This window comes from Lotus japonicus, chromosome 2, assembly GCF_012489685.1.
Source record: "Lotus japonicus ecotype B-129 chromosome 2, LjGifu_v1.2".
Lineage (NCBI taxonomy): Eukaryota > Viridiplantae > Streptophyta > Magnoliopsida > Fabales > Fabaceae > Lotus > Lotus japonicus.
In genome coordinates, this window is record NC_080042.1 from 46,377,561 (window position 1) to 46,397,353 (window position 19,793).

The 19,793-nt window shown below is 36.2% G+C and overlaps 2 protein-coding genes across 2 annotated transcripts; both read left to right on the plus strand.

Annotated features, from left to right (window-relative positions):
* The first annotated feature begins 567 nt into the window (after positions 1 to 567).
* Positions 568 to 1,705, plus strand: LOC130735420 (uncharacterized). The gene has a single exon (XM_057587418.1). It carries the CDS (start codon positions 616 to 618, stop codon positions 1,318 to 1,320), a length of 705 nt encoding a protein of 234 aa, XP_057443401.1. The 5' UTR covers positions 568 to 615; the 3' UTR covers positions 1,321 to 1,705.
* Positions 1,706 to 10,072: 8,367 nt separating this feature from the next.
* On the plus strand, positions 10,073 to 15,760 carry LOC130735421 (DUF21 domain-containing protein At2g14520-like). Its single transcript, XM_057587419.1, has 12 exons — positions 10,073 to 10,325; positions 11,487 to 11,563; positions 11,812 to 11,895; positions 12,024 to 12,137; positions 12,672 to 12,758; positions 12,827 to 12,966; positions 13,045 to 13,132; positions 13,623 to 13,696; positions 13,938 to 14,068; positions 14,576 to 14,829; positions 15,248 to 15,294; positions 15,388 to 15,760. Exons 1-12 carry the CDS (start codon positions 10,130 to 10,132, stop codon positions 15,539 to 15,541), a joined length of 1,446 nt encoding a protein of 481 aa, XP_057443402.1. The 5' UTR covers positions 10,073 to 10,129; the 3' UTR covers positions 15,542 to 15,760.
* The last annotated feature ends 4,033 nt before the right edge of the window (positions 15,761 to 19,793 follow it).

The window sequence follows — 19,793 nt, forward strand, 5'->3', positions numbered from 1 at the left end:
TCATTTTAACTTTTGACCCGCGAATTGAATATTTCATGTAATAACTAATGTTGATAACCATGGCAATTGAGATGCCATTTAAGGATAAAAGTTGTTGATTCATAATTACTCGGATTATCACTCTAATGTACTCCCTCCGTTCCCTATTATAAGTCATATTTTTTGAAAAAAAATTGTTACAAAATATAAGTCACTTTCTAATATCTAGGAAGCATTAAATAATTTTTTCCAAGTTCACCCTCATATTTAATATGAAAGAGATGATAAACTTTAGAAGTATTAACTTGGAGAGAGAAAATCATAGGAAAGTAAATAAGGGTAATCTAGGAAAGTAAATCATTTTTTTTACAAATTTATTACTAGTAACTACTTTTCTTAATCTAAGAGAATTAGTTATTTGTGACTTATATATAGGAACGGAGGGAGTACTTCACAACTCACAAATATTTCCCTCCAAGAAGAATCCACCATAGAACATCTTTTTCTTTTCATTCCACAAAGTTTTCCCGCTCTTGAACGCCCTCCAAACAAGCAAACTAGTTACAAACTCTGCCATAAATACAGATGAAGAGAATCACCAATTACAACATAATTCACTGGGATTCCTAGTCCAAAATGGGAAACTGCTTGTGGGGTGGCATGTCTGATCCAGAAACAGTGATCAAAGTAACAACATCAAACGGTGGTATCATGGAATTCTATGCCCCGGTTACCGTCAGTTCCATCACCGACGAGTTCCCGGACCATGGCATATTCCCAAGAAATGACCTCTTCTGTAAACCCCTATGCCAATTTGATGAATTGGTGGCAGGGCAATCATACCATTTACTGCCACTCATCAACTTTTCTGATCATCCCTCAGCCTCTGGCAATGCCAGCAGCGTCGGCGGTTGTGGCGGTGGGGCAATTGTCCATGCTCGGTCCCACAGTGTTCCTAGTCCTAGAATCTGCTACCCTGCTCCATATAGAATGTCCTTGGACTACCAGCACTATCAAGGTGTGGGGTTGCTCAAGAGAAACTCAACAGAAGCTTTATCTTGCAGGGTTACTAACACTAGTAATAACAGTGGCAAAAAGAGGAGGACTGGTAGAAGCAAAAGCAAGTTCTGGAAAGTGAAGCTGGTGATAACCCCAGAACAGTTGCTGGAGATTTTGTCACAAGAATCACGCACCAAAGAGCTGGTAGAGAGTGTGAGGATTGTAGCCAAATGTGGAGTTTCTGCTGTTGGCTTTTCAGCTGTAACAAGCATAGTTTCTGACCAGTGGAGCCTATCCAGCAGTGGTAGGAGTGCTCCCTCTAAGATCGATGCCTTAGTATAAGCGTCCGGCAAGTTAGTGCCTAAAAGAAAAGATACTCATGGGATCTCTAATTGTGTCAAAAGTCAGTCAGGTTAGTCATGGTTAGTCACACATGACTGACGTTTTATCTGGCCGTATGAACAAACTTCACTGACATTTTGCACAATTAGACCGCATAGTATATTCTTAATGTTAGGACAAACCTCTCTGCTTACACTTTCAAGAAGGGACCAAAATTCACTCCTATTTTATTTTTCATTACCATCCTGCTTATTTTACTGATTTGGTTTCGTTACCCAAAAATTAGATTCATCGGACATCTGTATAATCTCTGCCTTAGTTGTGGATGGTGCCATGTCCAAGTCCAAGGCACATGTTTGTAAGAGTATATTTTGTTTTTATCACTCTTTATTTGCACTGCAGTTTTGCACTACTAGAAATTTATTTATTACTAAGCAAAATTCGTAAAAAATTGATTTCCTGTAAAATATTTTACGAATTTTAAGTGTCTAGCAAATACTTTCTTGGATAATACTTTCTGTGAATCTTTAAAATCACAGAAAATTTTTGCGCATTTTTCAGCGGAATTTTCATAGGTAAGCCTTACTTCGCAGGCAAAATTAGAAGAAAACATTAAGGTAATTCGCACCAAAACTTTAGTAGGTGAAATCGCAGGTAACTCTTGCAGTTGCAGCTACTTTCGCAGCAAAGGCTTTTGCAATTAGTTTACAGCAAACTTTACAGGTAAATGTGCAGGCAAATTTTACACAAGTAGTTTTGCCAATGAATGTGAAAGAAATTATTACAAATAATTTTTAATAACAGAAAATAGAATTTCACAATAAATTTTCATAATATAAGCAAAAACCAGAGAAATTATGGAACTGGAATCAGACTTGAGTTGATAAGAATAGAGCCCATATAAATTGAGATTAGGTTAAACTAATGGGAAGTGGTGTAAAAGCTCATATGAAATTATGAAAGCATCAAAGCCTCTCATAGAAGAAGTAACCCAATCACCTCTTAATTTACTTTTCACCAAGTAATGCTTATAAGCTTCTTTCTTCCTCGGAAAGGTAATGCTTCAATTCCCTGAGACTTTCTGTAAGCAGTTCCAGTCTTGAGCCTTTCACAACTGGTGTAGTACTCCACAAAAGTGCAGCCAGGTGCACAAAGCAGAGCATACGCAGGGTCCGGGAAAGGTCCCATCATCTGGCATATTATGAGCAGCGTTACCCTGTTTTTAACACAAGAGGTTGTTTTGGTGTCAGTACTCCATAAAGTTTACAAAAATGGTTTTCTTAAATATCAACCATGAGAAAAAAAACTATTACAAAACTGTAGTATTTAAAGTTGACTATGAAAAAGCCTATGATTCAGTGAGTTGGGAATTCTTGGAATACATGATGAACAGAATGAATTTCAATAAAAGATGGATTAAATGGATCATGAGCTGCATTAAGTCTGCATCAGTGTCAGTATTGGTGAATGGCAGCCCCTGTGAGGAATTTAGCATGGGGAAGGGTCTTCGCCAAGGGGATCCCTTGGCCCCGTTCCTGTTCCTAATTGTAGCAGAAGGATTATCTGGTCTCTTTAACCAAGCTGTCAGACTGGGAAAATTTGTGGGGTTTGCACTGGGTGAACAATCTGAGCTTGTAATCTCCATGCTCCAATTTGCTGATGATACGGTATTTGTAGGGGAGGCAACTCCACAAAATGTTGCAACCATGAAATGTGTGTTACGGTGCTTTGAATTAATATCAGGATTAAAAGTAAATTTCCACAAAAGCAAATTGGCTGGGGTGGCAGTGGATAGAAATTGTCTTGGCAGGTTTGCTGCTGTGCTCCATTGTAAGATAATGTGCATCCCATTTATTTACTTGGGTATTCCAGTGGGAGGAAAATCAAGTAGCTTGGCACTGTGGGATCCAATTGTTAATAAGTTGAGGGGAAGGTTGTCAGCTTGGAAGCAGAAACATATTTCTTTTGGGAGGAGAATTTGCCTCATACAGAGTGTGCTCTCTGCACTACCATTGTTCTATCTCTCATTCTTTAAAGTTCCTGCTGGTGTGCTCCGTATTTGTACTGGGATTATGAGGAACTTTCTTTGGGGCGGTGTGGATATGGGGAATAAAATTGCGTGGGTAAAATGGTCAGAGGTGTGCAAGCCTAAGGATCATGGTGGACTGGGAATCAAAGATTGGCGTCTGTTTAATTTGTCCCTCCTTGGTAAATGGAATTGGCGTTTTTTAACAGAACCACATAGCCTATGGTGTAGAGTGATAAAGGCACGGGGAGATAAATATGGGGATTCACCATGGTGGAGAGATGCCAAGGCCAGTTGTATTTCTGAAGGGTGGAATTGGTTTGAAACTTGTATACAGAAAACAGTGCTTGAGGGAGATGCTACTAAGTTCTGGTCTGAGAACTGGCTTGGGAATGGATCTCTTGACCTTCGTTATCGGAGACTATATAATCTCTCACAGCAAAAACGTGAAAATGTCAAGAATATGGGCCATTGGTTAAATGGGGAGTGGGAATGGGTGTTCAAATGGAGGAGAGGGCTGAGAGGGCGAGAAGTGGGGTGGTTAGAGGCGATGTTGGGGGAGTTGAGGACAAAATGTTTAACAGAGGGTAGGCGGGACAGGTGGACTTGGAGGCAGGATGGGGAGGGGATTTATACAGTTAACTCTTCTTATTTATTTTTGCAGGCTCAAAACTTGGAGGAAGAAGACCCAGTGTTGAAACTGGTTTGGTCAGCACCAGTCCCCTCTAATGTCAAAGCATTCATTTGGCGTTTACTGAAGGATAGAATCCAAACCAGGGACAACCTTTGCAAGAGGCAGGTTCTGACAAGGGGAGAGGGGTCTACATGCCCGTTATGTCGACAAGAGGAGGAAACAAGTATGCATTTATTCTCCAGATGTGCTGTTTCAAATCCAGTTTGGTATGCTTGCTTTGCCTGGCTTGGTGTCTTCTCGGCTGTGGCGGCCTCACCACGGGATCAGATGTTGCAATTCCCATTCTTTGGCATTAACAAAAATCAGAAGGCAGGAGAAATTGCCATTTGGATGGCACTGGTGTGGTCTATTTGGTTGACAAGGAACAAGGTAATTTTTCAGGGGGGGTGCCTTTGATCCTAACCAGATTCTAGAATTGGCTCAGTTGAGAGCATGCAGTGGCTGAGAGCAAAGGTGGATGGCTTTATGTATTCATGGTTTGAGTGGAAGGAGAATCCAGGGGTATGCATTCTTTCTTTATAGTGGTTGGACATACTATATGGATGTTGGGGCGTGTTATGTATGATGGTGGCACACAATATTGCTGCGGTTTGTTAATGGGATGGTATGGAGGCAATAAATCAGCGGTGGATCTTTGCTGCTAGATTTCTAGGAATAGGCTGTGAAGACACAATAATTTGTAGCCTTTTTGCGGGGTGTCTTCATGTATTTTTCATTTTCTGGTTTACTGTTTTCTCCCTATTGTACCTTTGTTCTCTGTTTTTTGACAGATTTTTCTCTCATTGTATTTGGGTTAGCACCCCTTGTGCTGGTTAAATGCAATGTGTTGGCTTATCAAAAAAAAAAGAAGAAAATAAAAAATGTTAATATAGCCTACCTTGATTCCTTTAATTATTTCAAGCAACCTTTTTAAGACCTCAAGTCCTCAACAACAATCTTCGAAAAATTCTACAATTACAATAGTATGAAGAGCCTGAAATATTAGGATTCAAAATGTTCTGGTGTCACTATATATGGAGCGATGATCCTCATAATGTTATAAGAATTCATGTGAGGTGCACAAACATTTGATCTAGAATATTTATTCATGCATAGCCAAGCATATTACAATTAAGTTCTATTCTACTATCAAAAGAAAGGGTCTTAGATGGATGGTACCTATTTCGATGATTCTCACTTGAGCATTGACCTTGCCTTGTGCTCCTTTGTCTGCTCAGCCCTTATGTATCAAAAGTCTGCTCCTTTTACCTTTGGAAGTCATTGTTGATCTGACTTACTAGCTGTGTAGAATGTTGTTGATAAGAGTGAAGGTTCATCAAACGATAGATCCGTTTATCAGATGAAATCTTTTGCTCTTGAAGTGTCAGGCGAGATGAGCTTTTGTTGCTTATCTTCAAGATATTTACGTTGAAGAGGATTTCGGCTGTGTTTTATCTCCTTTGCCAGATTTGATATGATGATTAGAGTAGTATTAATTCTTCCCAGATCGTGGGTGGCCTGAGAATGCAATGGTGCTGGCCTCGAGCGTATGAGGAGTATCTGCAAGACACCAAGTGCATATCGACGCCACATCTTAACCAAAAACCTTGAGGCATTGGTATTATGGGTCACATCTCTTATAAAGTCTTCTCCTCACCCATACTTTACCAATGTGAGACTCCAACTCACACTTGAATTCTAAAGACACTCCGACGCTCAAGTCAGTGAATGAGCAAAGAGGGAATCCATGAGTCTTAGAAGAACTCAGTAAATGCTAAGAATGAATAGCATGTTACATAAATGAACTAAGGAACTTGTATTTATAAGCTCAATGTCCATGTTCGGAGTCCCTACAAGTGTGTGGGAAGTTCTTTAAGTGGAGTTTCCCAGTGCATAGTTGACTCAGTGCCTTTGTGCTTAAGTATTTCATCTCATCCCTGTGTAAGGCCGCTCATACAGGTGTGGTGTTACTCCTAAAATAGGTTGCGCTGGAAGCCCCTGTGGTGCTTTCTTAAGAGAAAAAACTTGTAGGCCGACTGCAACGCCGTCGAGTCATATGGCTTAAGAGCCGACCGAAACACGATCCCTGCAGATCGGCATGTCATTATTGGCATGTCAACTTTATGCACCTCTTCAGATCCTTTCGCAGTGCTTGAGATCTCTCCAAACACTACTTGTTGGAAGTTTAGGTAGTAACCAACAATGTAATGCCTCGATTTATCAAGGGTTACTTTAATAACCTTTTTCAAACATGTGGGCGAATTTTTGCCGAAAATTAAGACTTTAATAAATGTAAACTTCAACAATGATAGAAATAACTGAATAACCTCATTTATTTAGTTTTTCAAAACTTGGGATTACAATGGTTTCTTTTCAAAATTTAAAGCATAAAGTAAATTACCGTTCGACCGCCCCCGAGCCAACACAAGAAGAAGGTCTCTAGGTTAGCTTTGACCACTATAAGCAAACTCAGCTCACACCAAAACAGACTCGTCACACAACCCAAACCCAACTCATAAAACTCGAGCAGCAAGGGCTTCCTCCGTGGTATGGATTAAATAGTCTCCTACTGAGGAGGGAAAATCCCGGTTGGAAACCTCCTCGGTGACCCTATCAACATCAACTACACTGGTAGTGTTAAACGAGATGGAGGCATATCTCTTTTGTTTTCCTTTTTAAGTTCTGTTCAAATATGAATCCTTTCATTCTTTAGATGATTGCAAGAGCATAGAAACTACCATTGATTTGGATGCCTTAGACGATTCTAAACGTCCTTGCTCCTACGATAAAGTAATGTCTAAGATAATGGTTGATATAGATGCAAGGTGCAAGGTGATTACACGAGCATTGGTTGATATAGATGCAAGGTGTGTGGTGATAACGTGCGGGCATTGGTTGGCGTTGATGCAAGGTGCGTGGTTATGTCGATGGCTGATGAACTTCCGGGGAAAGCCAACATGGAAGTTGCACCATAAATTCTCAGCAAGGTTTCGGCATGTGGAAATTCTTAGAATGGTTTAGTTCCAAGTGAAGAAAATTCTTGGGATGGTTTAGTTTCAAGTGTAGTGTACTCTTTTATGGTGGAGTATGATAATTTAATTTTTCGGTATATAGACAATATAAATTATGTTTGTCAATGAAGACAATGATTGTCGGTGTAGACAATGAAGACTGTAGACCATTACAATCAAGGCAGAGATTGTTGGGGTTGATTGCAATGTAAGTCTCACATTGCTAATGAAGGAGAAAAAAGATCAAGTTATGCATCTTGGAGAAGTCCCACATCGCTTAGATTAGTGAGGAATGGGAGAGTCCTAGACTATATATAGGGATCTCAAGATCCTTGTTTCAACACACCAAAAACACCAAGCAGTAGCACCTGAAAACACTTTAAGTTTATATTTGTGTTTTCTTTTTCTCTAATGCTCTTGTTTAGAGCATTGTGAGATGTAGTTCAAATATTTACTTTGGAGAGTGTGGGTGTACTGGGGTCATGGGGTGGTTGGGAGTGAATTCTATGTGTTGTAATAATTTTCACATAGTGTTTATTCTCTGGTTGTCGGTTTTGACAACGACCGTGGTTTTTTCTCTGGTTTTGACTACAGTCGTGGTTTTTTCTCCGGTTTTGGAGTTTCCACGTTATATTCTTGTGTTGTTGATTGCGCTACTGGTTTATTTTACTTCTTCAGTTGTGTTATTTCCTAACATACTAAGTGTCATTGTGCTTAATTAATCAAATATACTTCAGATGAGAGTGCATTTCACCTCTCTGTGCTCACAGTCATGTGACATGAATTGTTAGGGTCTCAGTCTTCTAACTCGTCTCGAGTTACGATTACTCTGAGGCAATTCTTGTCATTGTTAGGAGAGTTAATAAGATAACTTTCTTTCGGAGCTCTAGGTATCTAATGTGTTATGACGACTGAGTCCTTGGTACTTGTTATTGGCACTGTCCCTATTGGGTCTCAGCCAACTTCACTGCACATGAATCGATAACAAGCATGCACACACATACATACACACATACACTCATGATATATGACAGTGTAGTCTCGATACTAATACTAAAGTATCGAATGTAACATTGTTACCTGGTCGGCGATAGTGCGGGATGTTACAGTTGTCAACCCTGTTGTTCTCGGTTGGGCTCAAGGCATCAATAAGACACAAATTTGCACTAGAATTGTATTGGTTTTGCAAGCGTTGCTCATCATGCCATCAATCTCTAGGAAGAGGTTGTTGAGTGGTTGCGTCATTAGGAACATAGTTTCCATTGCTTACAATGCCCCATATTCTGTAACTTGCAGACTCTATATATAGCCTTATACTCTTCTTCCATTGAGGGTAACCCGCCAAAGTATGGTAGCTTGGATCATTGGTAGCCCATATTTATGGCTTTCAGCCATGGATCTTTACTCTTTCAGTTGTTAAGATGTTATAAACCCCAAAGACTAGCTATGATACCAATAGATAAATAAATAAATGACACAAGAAGTGCATTTGAATCGTGTCTAAGAAAAAAAACATACTTCAAACTTTGTTCAAGAAAATATAAGTTCTTAAAGCTATTTCACAAAAGTGATAAGGTGCAGCGGATAGATTAAAACAAGAACTTAAAATAGTCAAGATCACACAAGATATTTTATTCTAGTTCACCCTTAAATTGGTGGTCTACGTCCAAGCTTTGGTATCCACCAAGATTTTTCACTAACAAGTATCAAGGACTTCTCCTCAAAAATTATTCGACGAGACTTCTTCTAACAAGTATTCCACATGAATTCTCCTAACAAGTATTCTTCAGGGCTTCTCCTAACAAGTGTTCTTCAAGACTTCTCCCACTCCGAAAAAAGGATATTTCTTCTACTTAGATCTCTTCACAAAGAGTAGTGATGTAGAAAGATTAAGATCAAGTTACCCTTTTACAAGTTTGTACATGATTTGATGCTAAAGAATCTCAAGAGTATTTCAGAGAAAGGATTTGACTTGTATGTGCTCTGATGATGATGATGAACAAAGAGTTTTTAAGACTTTTTGCTTATATTTCAAGTGCTGAAGAGATAAAAAGAATTATTGTTGGATTCAGCTCTTAGGTCTTCTGCTTGATCGTCCAAGCCTTTCATAGTACAAACGGTCCCTTCCTTTGAATTTAATGCTCTTGCCGGTTGTTGGACTATGCTTCATAGAAGACTTCCAAAAAGGTGATCCAAGTGTTATGTGCAGTTCTCGTGTAGTGAATCTTTCCTCTTTGAGTGAAATTTTGGAGTTAGTAGATAGTTGTCTAATCTGACTTGATATGACAACGTTGTACATTCACTTTCTTCTTTGCTTAACTAGTCTTTTGTAGCTCTTGTGATAAGATCTAGGTCTCCAAGCTACTTATCACTTAGGTCTTTCTTCTGCTTCTTCATAGTAACATAACGGGAAAAAAAACAACTAATAATTAAAAAATATCATCGCTAAAAGTCATTTTTCATCAAAAAGTCAAACATTCAAAATCAAATTAAACGCTAATTTCAATATTAACCCATAAGAATTTCACTGAGATCCTCCGACCCTCCAATGCTCCACCTCTCTCAGCCCGTGCCCCTCCCTCGCTTCCTTCAATCAGAATAAGGTGATAATCGAGGTGGAGCGGGCACAGATTTCTTCCTCCATTGTTCAGCTGAGCTCCAGGTGGTGTTAGAACATTGAAAATGTAACGTTAATTAAGTCCCTAGTATAAGAAATAGCACTATTATATTATAATTAACGCGTCTCTCTAGTGTGCGAAAGAAACTTAGCTATGATTGATGTGCATTTCTACAATCATGTTTACTAATTAGAACGTGCCGACAACATTCTTGTATCATTATCTTACCTAAACCAACGAATAAGAATTTGTCACAATTTTGCCTCTTAGAAATCTCCCAAGAGTCAGGAATCCATGGTTTGAAACATTTGGTCCAAATGCCGGCTTACATATTTTTATGTTTTACCTTTGTATGCTTCTTTCATAGAGTTATATATAGTTGGGCAAGTTTTGGCTATATTGTGCTTAATTTGTTGCATGCCATGTTGCATTTCTTGTCATTGATACTTTTTTCTGCTTCTCCAACTTTATTGAGTATAATATGATGTTCATTTTATACCTAGAGGAAGAGGTAACTTGTTGTGGATTACATTTTTGGATTTTACTAATCATCTGTTGGGGTTTTGTGTTATTTGCTGCTATCACGTCTGGCCTTGCTCTAGGACTGTTATCCTTCAGTCAAGTTGATCTTGAGGTTCTTGTTAAAGCTGGGCAACCTCATGTTCAGAAACATGCAGGTATGTTATTGGTTTTTCTTCATAATTAGATTAATGTTCATCCCCTCTGTAAAAAGTTTTACACAGTCATTCAATCACAACCTTTCATTTTCTATTTTAAATATTATTAAATTCAAAATTAAGTTATGATCTAGCAAAATGGAGAGATGAGATTAAATGATTGTGTAAAACTTATTTACAATGTAAATGCATAGAAATTAATCTCTTTCTTCATTATAAGTAACATGAAACTCACCGTTTTACACTGTCAACAAATTAGATTTAAAATATGTGGGGTAATAGTTTTTTTATTTAATTTAATTGAAATAGGATGAGTTGATAGTGTAGAGTATCAAAGTCACACTTAAAAAATTGCTTATTGGTATGATAGGTTATGAAATAACACACAACAAATGCATATAATCTCAAAAAAAAAAAGGGGTAAACAAGTTTTAGTCCATGTAAAGTTGGAACATTTGGTTTTAGTATCTAATTTTTAAAAGGCTTAAATATGTTTTTGGTCCTCTAAAATTTGGGTCTTTCGGAGGGACAAAAACATTATTTAAGCCTTTTTAAAATAAACCCATTTTGGTTTCATTTTTTGAACGGTCTCACTTTAGTCATCGAATTTATAAAAATGGTTAATCAAATGAAATGAAAAAAAAAAATCCAATATAAATATTATGTGCATGTTTGGATACACTATAAAACACTACGATGAACTAAAATCACGGGGGACATAAGCAACTTTCATTATCTTTTGTGGCTACTCACCGTGAGTTTAGCTTCATCGTGATTTTTTACCGTGTACTCAAACATACATTATACTCCCTCCGGTCCTTTTTATAAGAAACAAATTACTTTTTAGGTTCATTCAATAAATGATCTATCTAGGCATTAAAAAAGGCTAGATACATCATTTATTGAATGAACCTAAAAAATAGTTTTTTTCTTATAAAAAGGACCGGAGGGAGTATAACATTTGTAGTACCGCATTTGTCCATTACACTTTTCCAATATATAGTTTTTATGGGTCTAATTACTTTGGGGAAACATATCAAACCAAAAAGTTACAGGTTACTTATATGAGCTATTCTTGAAGAAGATAAAAGGGAAATGAAACTCTGAATTATTTACCCCTGCATATTATTGAAAAATGATAAAAGTTCTATTTATTTGCAGCGAAGATTATGTCCATTGTTAAGAATGAGCATTTAGTTTTATGCAGCCTCCTCTTAGCTAAATCAATGGCACTAGAGGTATGTTTCATACATCACTTTCAAGTTTCAAGACTTTAAACTGATTTAAAATTCTTATTTGTACACTAAATGAGGACCTGAAGTTGACCATATATTACCCCATATACAAAGATATCTTTGGTTTGGTTGATCTAAAATGCTGTGAAGTATTTAATCATTTATTGAGTAAGAGGACAAAATAACCTGCCTGTACATATTTTTTCATGCTATGTTGAACCAAACTTACCATAAAATTTGTGTTGTTCAAGGGGGTTTCTGTTTGTATGGAGAAAATGCTCCCAGAGTGGATGGCTATTTTGATAGCGGCTGCATTTGTGGGTATCTTTGCAGAGGTGAAATGGTTTTCGCAAAATGATTTTTACCTTGTTTGGATACATATACGGGTGTATGTATATAATTACTTACATACATACAGACATATATGTCTTTAATTCAAATTCTAATCTGATTTTGATCTCAGATTATCCCTCAAGCTTTGTGTTCTCGATATGGTTTAAGCGTTGGCGCCACGATGTCTCCCTTTGTTCGAGTTCTTCTGCTGCTTTTCTTCCCCATTGCATATCCATTTAGTAAGGTAATTCAATCTTTACCTATGTAACAAGTTTCCCAAGTTGACTCACTCTTAGCCGATGCAGTGAGTATTTTAAAGGGCATTCTAAGAGGCTCAAAATTAGAAACGATGAACTAAGTTAAGAGTTATCATAACATGATTTTCTCATGGTTAATGGAATTAAAACTTCCATGCAAAGAAAGGGAGGATTATTTTTCTGGAAAAAACTTAGACGCAATTCCATATATACTGTTTGTACCGTTTGTCAATCATAATATGACACAGATTAAAAAAGGAACAATTATCATATTAATAAACTAAGAAAAGGAGTGGTTGGACTTTTCATTGGGCACAGTATAAACATTAGCTAAAGTATCTAAGTTATTTTTTTCCTTGTAAACTACATGATTTTGAGCCTTGTGAAAGACCTTAGATAGTGGGACAATTTAGCAGAAACAAAAGCACCATAAACCTGGGACACCTTGTCTTGTAATTCTTCAGCTCTTAATAATTTTGTTCTCTTTGTCTTATATGTTGGTATAACTTCTGCTTTGGTAGTTGTTGGATTGGGTTTTTGGCAAGGGGCACACTGCACTTTTAGGAAGAGAAGAGTTGAAGACTTTAGTCAATTTACATGCCAATGAGGTTAGCTTGTTTTATTAGTTCTGGAATTTTATCAATATATTGATGTCATATGCTCAAGTTTATTTCAGGCAGGTAAAGGTGGACAGTTGTCACTCCATGAAACTACAATAATTGCAGGAGCTTTAGACTTAACACAGAAGACTGCTAAAGATGCTATGACACCTATAAGTGAAACATTTTCCCTTGACATAAACTCCAAACTTGACATGTATGTCCCCTATGTCAATAACTGATCTTTAAGCATTACTTTGCCTGAAATTTATTTTTATCTTTTTTTAATTTGTAGGCATACATTGGGTTTGATAATGAGCAAAGGCCACAGCCGTATACCAATCTACTCTGGAAAACAAACAAATATTATTGGTCTTATCTTGGTAATCAACCAAATAGATATGTTTTCTAGCTTATAGCTACTTCTGTTTGCAATTTGAACCCTTTTCTTAAGGACCTTATTTTATTAAAACATCTAAACAGATTTTTCTTGTCTACAAAACTTTTTTCCAATATAAGTAAAGCCAATTAGCTAGTGCATGTTTTGATACACACTAGAAAACCACAGTAGGTCAAGATCATGTCATGGTGACAGAAACAACTTCCCTTAGCTTTTAGCTTTCGTGGTTGTCCATCATGCTTTTGGCTTCATCGTGGTTTTCCACCATGCATGTATTCAGACATGCACTTAGATGATAAAGAAAAGTATACATTGTATGCTTTTGCATGCCACACTTCAGAAGCCATTTAAATAGCCATCTTTGACAAGTGAAATAAAAAAAAAAAAAGGAAGGCTTTGCTCAAAGTTTCTGTATTATAATTACAATACTTGTTTATGCACATAACAGAGTTTCCTGGTTCAACTTTATTTAGGTCAAGAATTTGATCTTCTGCCGTCCTGGAGACGAAACACCAATTAAATATATGACTATAAGGAGGGTTCCAAGGTATGGAAATTTCTCCCCCTCTTCTTGATGATAAAAGTATCTTTGAATGGAACAAATAAATTTAATAGAGAAAAGATGCAATGCTGATGACGATCAAAGTAAAGATGAAGATGAAAAGAAAGAAAGAAAAAAAGCAACTGAGTTTTCAAGCTAGTATAATGCTCCTATATTCCACTAATTGATCAATCTTAGTAGACTGATATCTGTATTTTAGCTTATGACGTTCCTCTTTTGCTAACAGAGTAGGTCAAAACTGGCCACTATATGATATCCTGAATCAATTCAAGAAGGGACAAAGCCACATGGCTGCTGTTGTCAAGTGTGAAGAGAACATCAGAACTGTTGCAACTGACACAGAAGGCAAAACTCACAGTATGGTTCTACACAAATGATTCACTTGCAAAACCATTGAAGGAGCCAAGAGAGGCTTCAGCTAATTTTATTCATGAACAAATGTTTTAGCAGTTCCATATTTTTATGGCACTTGTTAGATATAAGACCAATTATGAGCCTTATCTCTTAGCTAAGACTTTGGGGTACTATATTTTACACGAGCCCGTTTGGTTTACGGTTAGAAAATAAGAAAACGGGAAAATAACACATCCTGAGGCATACTTTCTAAAATAAACCAAACCGACCTGTCTTTATGATCACATGATTAGAACTCAACTTCAATTTTTGTGCCCCCCACCCCCTCCTAATCAGAATAAAAGTCAAATTTCAAGAAAGTAGGACGAGTGTATGCATTGTTTACCCTCTGGGTATTGTGTGTATGAATTGTAAGGGCTTGTTCATGGTCTACCCTTCAAGCTTAAATGGCTCTTGCATAACACCTTAAGCTTTTAAAAATATCTAAGCTTTTAATTATGGACTTTGCAGGGCTTTGCTCTTCATTTGTACTGGATGATTGTATTAGCATCTCAACAGATGCATCAAATTGGCATTCTCACGAAACAGAATATTACAGTGCAACACTGAAGAATGCCATGCATCAAGAGGGTGATTCAGAACAACTGCATAGAAGATCAAAACAAGATACAAGTACATCATTTGAGAATATGGAGTCTCTTCCAACAGATGAGGAAGTGATTGGGATAATAACATTGGAAGATATCATGGAAGAGCTACTTCAGGTTAATATCCTGACTATGCTTGATACTACAGAATTTGGTTTTCAATTGAATAATAATCATCATATTCAAGTAATATACCTCACTAAATGGTTACATGCTAATTTATATACATCATGCAAGTCTGGTTGCTCTTAAGTAAAGTGTTGGGTTCAAGTCTTGCGAATGGAAAAATAGTCTGTTGGAATAGTTAGTCGCATCATGATATGAATGTTCTCGGCCCGAACGAGATTGTCTTCCATGAAGGATAACTATGATGCAACAAAAATATATATATACATCATAGCCCCATGTCATAAATTTAGTAATTCAATTCTCTCTACAAATGATAAATATAAACCTGGATTACTTATTTTAGCTACTGCCTTTTAATTTCTGCATTGTGAGATTGCTAATGCTTTAGCTGTTTTCATTCTTCAAGGAAGATATACTGGATGAAACTGATCAATATGTTAATGTTCATCAAAAGTGAGTACAATTTCAATGCTCCAACTCCATTAACACAGTGCACTCCTTTAAAGTTTATATCTAATTAATGTTCCATTCTATATCTTGTTTCAGTATCACAATCAAACTGCAACGTCCCATAAGATTGTCATCAGGGTCCTCCAAAAGGACTTCAACTTCTCGTCGACAACGGAGAAGTTCAGACGCATCTCGAGTTCGCTTTCTAACTCCTACATACATTTCACCCATTTTACCCGGTTCTCTCTAACAAATTTGTATCAAATTGTTTTTCTTTGTCACTTGTAATTGATCAGAGTATTTTTGACATTAATGTGTAGCCTCTATTTTTCCTTGTCCGTGCGTGGTCTCTATTTTTATGAATATTTAGATACTCATCTGACTTAAGATATAGGAGTCCATAGGTCAGGCTCACATTTATACTTGTTCAACACTCTAACCTAATATTATAAATACAAGGGAGATTGCACCTAGCAGAGATCTTCATCACACTATTTCTCTATCTCTTGTTTCTCCCTTCCCCTATCTTTATTTACATGCCTACTAGTATTGATCTCGTATCATGCACGGATGGAATAAGAGTACTTTGTACTTATACATGAGATATTTTCATATTTCTTCTCTCGTTTTTCTTCCTTTAATACATATATCACACCTATTTAAGCTTTTTTTTCCTAATTTTTTATGCTTTGCATTGATATATTAAAGTCATTTTAATCTTCCAGATGTATATACGAAAACATAAAATACAAAAATTTTAAGTTAATTTCCTAATCAACTATTTAAAACTCTTTGATACAAATATTTTTATGGCATATTTAATATCATTTTGAACGTAAGATATTACATTAATTTTATTTTTATTTTGTAATATAAAAATAACCATAATTGTTTAAAAAAGACTTTGTCAGCATACATCATTTTTTTATAAGAACATGTTCCTGTTATGAACATTGAGAGAGAAGGTAGTCCCTAAAGTGTAGAGAGAGATTGCACTAGAGAGAGTAACTGAATTTCATGAGTGTATTGAGCAAATGAGCAAAAGTCATATGCTAGTGCCCCTGGTGGGTCGTCCCCTCTTTATAGAGGTGGGAGTGGGGTACCCATATGCTAGTGCCCTAGGGGCTCGCCCGGTCCAGAACATTCATCTTAATGGTAGAAAAGTCACAAAGTCATAATTGACTTTTATTAATTATTCTAATGTCATTAAACACCATTAAATGTCAAATTAATACAATAATTCACAATTGACTTTTATTGATTATTCTAATGTCATTAATAATTATTAAATGCAATATTAATACATTAATAATTTTCAAAAATATGAAATTATTTAATATTTAAATTACTAAAAAATCAGAAAATATAAAATGACATCATCTACCTACAAATTATAGTATGAGAGAAAGCTTATGAAAAAAGACATAGAATGAGAGGGTGAATCATGTCGTAGTTGCCACTTTTTGGGTTCAGAAATAGTATATAGTATAGGAGTATATGACTCCTTACGATTATACATAATTCCTAAGTCCTTTCACTTCTCTTTCAAGCGAGTAAGTACCACATCAACGTGGAACATTATAATTTATCTCTTTTTTCTTCTTTGAATCATATTATTTTGATTCATAACCTACGAGTCCAAAAGTACTGTAGTTCAATTTTAAGTATGAATCCTGAAGATTCATATCCAACGAGTCCAGAAGTACCGTAATGCAATTTATAAATATGAATCATGAAGATCATAGCCTACAGGTCTCGAAGTACTGTAGTGCAATTTTTAATGTGAATATTGAATATTCAAGTAACCGTAGTGGAATTTTAAATATGAATCTTGAAGATTCATACCCTATGAGTCCAGAAGTATCATAGTGAGATTCTTAAGATGAACCCTAAAGATTCATGTCATACGAGTCCTAATATACTGTAGTGAAATTAAAAAACAAATTGAATTCAGAAGATTCATGGCCTACGAGTTACTGTAGTTTAATTTTTAAAATATGAATCCCAAATATTCATATCCTACGAATAGATAATTACTCTTACGATAACTGATCATAAGTCATGAAAATCGGTTAAATTTTATTTTGTTCCTTTCTTTTTTATGATTGATAACTCAATATGATTATTGGTTAACTTGGTTGAATACATCTTGGGGACTTTGACTTTACGAATTATAATGGATAAAAGTTGGTTTTATGATAATCCATGATTTTCATTTTTTAAATATATTTTTATTTTTTGGCTTAAAGGGTCCAAAGGCCCCTGAAATTACAAAGGGAATTAAATCCAGGACCTAGAAAAATTTTGCATCAAATTGGGTCCCTAGAATTTTTTTTTTTTAATTCAATTAAGGTCAAAGTGTGCCACAACTCAATTTTGTCCTAGTCACCTTTACCACGTGGCTTTTTTATTTTTTTTAATTAGAAAAGTTAATTAAAAATTAAATTTAAAATCCAACTCAATTATATAAGCAGAAAAAAAATAAAAAAACTTAATAAAATCTCTAATCTAAATAAAATCCCTGAACTAAATTCAAATTAAACACATAATCTTCATCACTCTTCTTCAATCTTCATCTCAAGAACAAAACCCAGATAAAATGGTCTTCATCTTCTTCACTAATCTTCAGCCTCTTCTTCTTCTTTTGTTAACCCCAACATCTTCTCCCCCCACACTGCCATCCTTCACCACCACAGCACCACCAACAATCACACCCAGAAACATGAGGTTTATTTTCGGTTAAGTCAAGTAATTATATAAATAGAAGCACCAGAGGTGCTGAAATATTCAAAATTCAGCATAAAAGCAAAAGAAAGAACAAGGACAAACATGAGAAAACAAGAAGCAAAAAAAAGAGCAAATGGTAGAGAGCAAAACATAATTGCTCAAAAAGAGCAGCAGAACACGAGACAGTAAACAGACAAGGAGAATCAATTAGATGATATATGCCTCAGGCTTCAAAAGCTTTGAATCTCCTATCACCACCCATTGTCCTGTGAAACAGACCCAGAAACATGAGGTGAAGATCCATATTTTCCACCCCACCATCATCCCCAACCTCTGTCCAGCCACCTCAAATCCTTGCAATCCAAAGAAACCCTAAAGTCAGTTTTCATGAACACCTACAACAAAGAAGGTACAACAACAACAACAATCAAAGCCAAGAGCAGAAAACCCAAACCCAGTTTTCATGACCACCTTAAATACGCCTTCTTCCACCCCACCAATTCCTCCGCCGCATTCGACATAACCGCCACCTTCTCCTCCTCTATCATCCTCCCCACCAGCACTCCTAAACCCCCTGCTGTCAAAGTTTACCTTTGCGATCTCCCACGCAGGTTCACCCACGGTGTTATCTACCACCACTCCCTCGCGCGTGGCTTACGGGCCGATGAGAACGATATGGCGTCGCTCAATTACCCCGGCCACCAGCACATGGCAGAGTGGTCGGATCGCTCCAGATCTGAATCCAATCGTGCGGGTTTGCCGTTGGTTAAGGTTCTAGATCTTGACGAGGCTGATTTGTTCTTCGTGTTGTTCATCTTGTCGCTGAGATTGATCGTGAACCTGACCCGACCTGTTGGTTCTAATTTTGGTTTGGAGTGCTGTTGTGGTGGTGGTGAGGAATTGTTGTGAGAGGGGAAAAGATGGTGGGGTTGAAGATGGTGAGGTCTTCAGATTAGGATTAGGTTTAGTTTTAGTTAAATTTAGGTTTTTTTTTGTTAGGAAATGAGTTGGAAATAAAATAAAATAAAAATATTAATTGGTATTTAAAAAAAAAATAAAAAAGTCAGGTGGTAAAGGTGACTAGGACAAAATTGAGTTGTGGCACACTTTGGCCTAAATTAAATTAAAAAAAAAAATTATAGGGACCCAATTTGATGCAAAATTTTTCTAGGTCCTGGATTTGATTCCCTTTGTAATCTCAGGGACCTTTGAACCCTTTAAGCCTTATTTTTTTAATGTAAATACACGATTGATACTTTTTGGCAGTGTCCTACTTTTATGCATAATATCATGGATGAATTGATATCATTGTTTTCTAAATATATTTATCTCCCTATTATATTTTCTTATTGCTTTTAGCAAAGTGTGATAGTCTGATAGATGATGATCTGGGTACAATTTATAACATAGTGATTTTTTTTCCTCCTAGCTTCTAAGGTAGCTAATAATTAATCAATTATTTAGTAATCTAAATTTTTTCCTTTTTTTATATCTAAAAAAAATTTGTGCAATTACTAATTATTCATTTATTCATGATGGTAAATATAATCTCAATATGCAGTTACAATTATAATTAGTGCTTGATTTTATAGCTAGAGAATATGAGGAAGAGTTAAATATCAATTGATTTTGTGACTCATAGTAAAATTAGAATTAGAATGTAATTGTTGATTTTCAATATAGGATAATTATTTGGATATTTTTTTTTTCATGAGTATAGTATGAAATATTTATTATATTTAAACAAATTTAGCTATTTGGAATAAAAAGAGGAA

Bases quoted from the DNA above. Each gene is read 5' to 3' on its own strand.
- LOC130735420 (XM_057587418.1), top strand. From the start codon at position 616: ATGGGAAACTGCTTGTGGGGTGGCATGTCTGATCCAGAAACAGTGATC.
- LOC130735421 (XM_057587419.1), top strand. From the start codon at position 10,130: ATGATGTTCATTTTATACCTAGAGGAAGAGGTAACTTGTTGTGGATTA. The intron at 13,133-13,622 runs GTAATCAACCAA...AACTTTATTTAG, and splicing joins ATATTATTGGTCTTATCTTG to GTCAAGAATTTGATCTTCTG. The intron at 14,830-15,247 runs GTTAATATCCTG...TCATTCTTCAAG, and splicing joins TCATGGAAGAGCTACTTCAG to GAAGATATACTGGATGAAAC.